The 6,148-nt window shown below is 40.8% G+C and overlaps 1 protein-coding gene across 2 annotated transcripts in view; it reads left to right on the top strand.

The window, feature by feature from the left end:
• The first annotated feature begins 1,645 nt into the window (after window positions 1-1,645).
• Window positions 1,646-6,148, top strand: part of TRPM3 (transient receptor potential cation channel subfamily M member 3) — a 974,199-nt gene continuing 969,696 nt past the window's right edge. For both annotated transcript variants that reach the window (XM_088837934.1, XM_088837932.1), the window contains exon 1: window positions 1,646-1,828. In XM_088837934.1, the coding sequence (XP_088694060.1) occupies window positions 1,646-1,828 (183 nt within the window). The remainder of the gene's footprint in view (window positions 1,829-6,148) is intronic.

Raw genomic sequence — 6,148 nt, 5'->3', positions numbered from 1 at the left:
TCTCATTTTGTTTAATGTGGGTGTGTGATTTCTGGACACAGAGGGTTGTTTAAAAAGGGAGGAAGTATGCTCTGTGAGTCCCTTTGCCTAAAATGACAAGATTAATATTAATGTAGCATTACTCACAGGTGCAGGGCTGTGGGATTTTATGGCTCTGTGTTCTATTCTTGTGAACGAGCCACTTCCAAAACTTCTGCTTCATCAGAGTGACCACCGATGAATCAAATTATGATTTTCAAAACTGGTATCACAACACCAGTTTCCCCACAGCATTTCTCACTTTCCTTCCTTCTTATTCCCTTTTCACAGTTTTCTCCCAGGAGGACCTGGAATTATTCAAATAGGAGGGATAATGCTCGATTTCAGAAAGAAATGAAAATACATCTGTTGCCATTGCAACAGTTAAACAACCAGTCAGACCTTTTCAACTAGGAGCAAGTTTAGGCCTCCTTCTCTTTAATAATGAGCAAGGTCATTGTTTCAGCTTTGGTAAATTTGCAGTGCCCCCAACGGCCTTCTCTCATCTGATCAAGGACATTTCTGAATAGGAGGACAGCTCAGTCTGGTAAAATAACTGACACAAAGCTGATGAGAGAGTGTGGGCTTTCCTTCTAATGAGCAGAAGGCAGTACGTGAACGGGAGGCTGAGGTGGAGGTGTCAAAAGAATATACCACAAACAGGAGCTCACATATCATCTTCGCTACTTAATGACTGTACCACCCTTGCCCCAGGAGTAAAAGGGTAAATTGAATATGCATTCCAACCTGGAGAGAAAAGTGAGTTGGTTTAAGAAGTATCACCTCCCTTTCCTCCCCAAAGATCCTTTTCTGCCCTGTCCTTGAAGGCTTTTAATTGCAGTTAAAACAGCAAGAATCATCCAGGGAAATTTTAACTATCCTGATTCCCAGGCCACAGTCAGGGCAATTAAATTAGACTCTGAGGAATATCAGAGTTAATTTTCTTTTTCCTTAGGTAACTCCAATGTGCAGCCAAGTTTGGGAACAAGTGGGTTAGTTTGACCAAGCGTGAGAAGAAATTAGCGCTTGTCAGACAAGGAGATGAATCCCTACTTTTTCCAAGGATGTTTGGGAGACACTTGCTGCAGAGTAGAAAAGGAAGAAAGGGAAAAGAAAGGAGGACAAAGTTTTACGCTTCCAGTCTTTCTCCAAGCCAGCTGGAGCCTCCATCCACCTAGTGTGGGTAACCTAGGCTTGCACTTGCCGCTCGGGGTGGGGTGAGGTTGATCTCCAGGCCTGGGGAAATAGGCGGGGTGGGGTTACTGGAAATAGCTACCCCCCCCCCCCCCCCCCCAGTATCAGTAGCCTCAGGGGTGGGCCGCGCGTCTCCTTCCTCCCCACCAAGGGAAGGCGGAGGCTGCGGGTGGAGAGCAATTTGGGGGCGCAAAAGGAAGCTGTCTCTGGCGCAGGTGGCGCTCTCAGTCCCACGGTTTGGCCAATCGCAGGCGCAAGCGCAGCCTGGTGGTGGCGGCGGTAAACGAGCGCAGGGCTGTGGCAGGAGCCGGCGGAGGCTAAGGCGGCGCCAACAGTGAGCTACGTGCAGGCGGGAGTGAGACCCAGGGGCGAGAGGAGCCTGCGAGAGCTCCCGGAGCTGGGGTGTTGCCCGGCGGAGCGAGGCGAACTTAGCATGGGGAAGAAGTGGAGAGATGCGACCGAAATGGAGCGGGGCTGCTCGGACCACGAGGACAGCGCGGAGAGCCGCAGGCGCAGCCGGAGCGCCAGCCGGGGCAGGTTTGCCGAGTCGTGGAAAAGGCTAAGTTCCAAGCAGGGATCCACCAAGCGCTCGGGACTCCCGTCGCAGCAGACGCCGGTGAGTGGCTGGGGGAGAGCCCCTGGTGTCTTCCACTGCCTGACGCGACTCGAGCCCTTTCCATGGTGCTGAACTTGCCTCCTTAGAGGCTCAAGCCAGGGAACTTGTGGAGCTGCTTCTAATGCAAGTGTTGGGGGCTGTGAGGAGGGGCAAGAAGGAACGACTTTCCTTTCCTCAGCTTGGGGAGGGTCTCCTGACGTCTCTGGTGTCTCTGCAAACATGAAAACATGTTCGAGAGGCGAGGACTCACTGTCAGATCATGAGAGTTTTGCAATTAACAGAGCGTGGGAGATGTTGTCGAGTGTATTGTTACTCGCAAACGTCCCGAGGGGTCTGCCTGTGCAGAGTATTCAAAGGTACTAGGCATCCGCTGAATGAGAGAGGAATAGGAAGGACATGCCATATTTTTACTCTTAACACTTGCTCTTTTCCATCCCACACCCCCACTATGTTAATGGATGCGTTTAATTGTAGAGTCATTTGCATGCGGAGAATAGCAAGAATATCCCAGGTGCTTATAATCCTATTGTTAACATGTACAACGTTCAGAAAACAGTTTTCCCATGTGTCAGCCCCTCTTCAGTGTCTAATTAGTGCAATAAAAGCACTCAGGTGAAATTAATACAGTCGTCCTATGTGTGTAGAGAAGTACAGTTGATAAAAAAAAGCTGTGTTTGCATTTTTAGTATGTTAAATATTGTTTTCCTTCAACCTAAAGGGAGAGAACTCTGTTCTAGAAGAGAGTGGAGAGCCCTCCTGTTGCTCCTAGGGAAGAAGGGCGCACCACTTTAACTTCAGACACACCGCTGAGAACATCAGTGTGTGTGTACTTATGTTTTACATACAGAGGAGTTGACAGCAGAGATTGTATAGTGAAGAGAAATTGAATTCATTTTTTTAAAAAGGACGGTACATAAGCATTGCTTAGCATGGATAATATTAGCCTCTTCTGTTTTTGAAGGGTCATCATTGCAGGACAAAAATTAATCCCCAAAAAGCAGGCTGTCTAAAATACTCCTTCAATAGAGTAAAATACAAATGCATATAGTATTTGGTATTTGTGTTTATTGTTTGCTTCTTCTCAAAACTACTAGCAGAAAATGTTATTAAATGTTTGAAATATTATACTTTAGGGTAAGTTTTTAATTTAAAATAGATATAGAATACTTAAAATGCAATTAATTTCAACCATTGAAATACTGTTTTTCTATAAATGTAGACTTAAAGATATTTTAAAAAGAAAAATATTCTGAAGATAGCATTTTTCTGAAATACATTATGTAGAACATATAAAATTCATGACTTCTGGCTTCTATCAATTATGTAAACTAAGAATTAACTTTATTCCCCTTTTAATAGAAAGTCTAACTATCAATCTAAGTAACTTCTTGTGCTGATTCTTTGATTCTGTTCAACAGGTGTGTGCAGAGTCTATAATAGGAACATACAAAATTTTCATAAAACTAAAAGTTAGATTAAATAGCTTGCGAGTCTGTTAGCTAGAATAAAAATGTGCGAGAAAGAGGACATAATAGATACCATGACAACAAGATGACATCTGGAAAAGTAACCATGTTCTCCTGTTTACTGAGGGTGATGATGGTGCTGTATTTCTCTGTAGTACTTGTTAATTGAAACATTAGTAATTCAGTTACAAATCAGGGGAGAAGTCTGTATTCTCGCATATCATGGCAAGTTTGGTATTGATTTTCTAAAAATCTAAGTGCATCTAGCCATGACTTTAATTGTCAGAATTTTAAAAACAAGTATAATGAGGTTTTATAAATCTTGGAGCTGGGTTGACGGTTTTTAACCAAGGTTTGATTCCATTAATTAATAACAAAGACTTTTTATTTCATTTGTAAGTAAGACATTCAACTTATTTTTGCAAACAGGAAGGAAACAATAATAATGTTTGTAACATATATGCTTATAAAAGTTTTTAATCTTTAAATAAGATTTTTTTTTCTCCCTTTTAAAGTGAAGTGGTGCTATTTTCAACTTTCACTGAATTTCATGTAAAAATAGCTTAAATTATAGAGGTTAGGAAGAGATTAAAGCAATTAATATGATTATTACTGCTTTTTGTTTATTCTTACGATTAAATAAGAATTCTGTGATGTGGCTTTGGATCTTATTCACTTTGTGTTGTACTCAGAAATATTGTGGCATCCATCCTGATAAACATCATGTAAGAATTTTACTCTTTCCTTTGAAGACAAAATAGATAAATGTGGGAAACTTTTAGTTAATAATAAAACATGAAAGCTTTCCTACATCTTTCTGTCTTCTTTAAGAATAGAGAATGATTATAGAATTTTATTAATGTGGCCTTTGTTACTCTCTACTTTAGTTAGAGTCTTGAAATCACTTCCAGTTGAAGTTATTCCCAGTGAATGATACAGCCTATGACTCTGTCCCAGTGGGAATGATTGCATTATTTTTCATTTTCACTAACAACAAAGCAGAGCTACATCATGCGTAATGGGGGAGATTTTCTTCAGCAAGAAGAGATCTGCCTTATTCTTGGTTATCCAGAAGTACTTTTCTTCTGTGATCTGAGTCATGATGATTTTGTGTGTGAAGTATAGAGGAGGTGTGTTTGAATCAACCTGGGTAATTAGATTTCCCAACTACTTATCATTGAATATATTGGAGTTTTCTTAGAAATACCTTAGAGGTTGGACTGGTCCCATGACTTAATGCCACTATTAAAAATCAAAAAGTCACATTTCTGGCAATCCCTTTGGTATTCAGAAAATGGTGGAGTGTGGAGTGTGGCAGGCCCATGTTCGGACTGTGTGTGCCGTCTAGCTCTCTGTGTGTGCTCCAGCCCTCTGGAGTCTGCTTCTGTCCTGCAGAAGCAGCACCGCCCTGTGCAACAGCTGGAGGGACAGGCAGCTGTTCTGAGTCCTAACAGTGGCATTAAAAGGCATGTTTTCAATGTCTGGGCCACAGCCCTGGGTGTATCTGACAAATCAATCCTTGCTGATTTCAAAAGGTTTTGTTTTTGGTTTTTTTTCCGTTTTCTAATTCAAGAAGCTCCTTTTTCCTCATTTTTAGACTTCATGGTTGACAGTCCAAGCTTAAATCTAGTAATCTACAACACTCAAATTCACCCCAAGTTGTAAAATTCTGATAGGGTGAAGTACAATTTAATCATATTCATTTCTTGGAATTTGCTTCTCTCTGAAGTACATCATAGATTATTTTTAAATTTAAAAATACTGTTTTTTTGTGTGTGGATTTAAAGGTATTTTATATCAGCTTTACAGTTAAATTAATATAAAAATTATGTATTTGAATTTTGGATATAAAATTAAGTTTCTGGATATTAATGTTTTATATAATGTCTCTGTTAAATTGGGCTTCCCTGTTGGCTCAGATGGTAAAGAATTCTGCCTGCAATGCAGGAGAGCTGGGTTTGATCCCTGGGTTGGGAAGATCCCCTGGAAAAGGAAATGGCAACCCACTCTAGTATTCTTGCCTGAAGAATTCCATGAACAGAGGAGCTACAGTCCATGGACTTGCAAAGAGTCAGACGTGACTATCATTTTCACTTTCTGTTAAATTGGTTAATGAGTATAAAAGTAATTTAAAACTTCTTTGTCTCCATTCTGTAGGATCTGGATTTCACATTTCTCCATGTTCTATTATTTGTTTTAATTCCATCCACACAGAAATACATATAAATCTCTTTAAAGTTGAGTCAACAAGTGCCATCTAGTGTTACAAATATCAGATGTTCACCAGTGCTTATAGTATTTTTAATATTGAAAGGCGATTTCCTCCTCTAGCCCATTCACACAACTGTATAATGGCTTGTTTTCAAATAGAATCAGATTTAATTTAATCTCTGAGTAACCTCTATTCAAAAGGGAAAGAAACAGCAGTTCTGAGGGAGTCAAATGATGGAGTTGTAATTAGAGTTGTTTTTCAACCTTAGATGTCATGATTCCTTCCACTAATGCTATAATTACCCTCATCAGCAGGTGCCTACCACAGAACATCACACTTTGTGCAGACAAGAGGGCAACTCAGGGTGTGCAGAAGCAGCAGTGAGTCTATAGAAACAGCAGACCTGCAAAGTAGACAAGTTTGGTTCAGCTGATGCCAAATTCCCTCTTCCCATAGCTGTTTGATATGATGCTGTGTGTGCAGTGGTTATGCCATAAACAAACTTGATTCTGTTTCTGAGGCTGACTTGTCCTGTTTGGGACAGGTGACTTCCAGTTGTTCCTGCCAAAAGCTAGGTTCTTCAAGATCTTAAACAAGAAAAAGCTGAGTCAAAGACAGGGCTAAAGTCAGAAAAACTCATTT

The sequence above is a fragment of the Moschus berezovskii genome, chromosome 7, assembly GCF_049115385.1.
Source record: "Moschus berezovskii isolate FMDL1 chromosome 7, NW_MosBer_1.0, whole genome shotgun sequence".
NCBI lineage: Eukaryota > Metazoa > Chordata > Mammalia > Artiodactyla > Moschidae > Moschus > Moschus berezovskii.
This window is presented reverse-complemented; position numbering and strand designations above follow the sequence as displayed.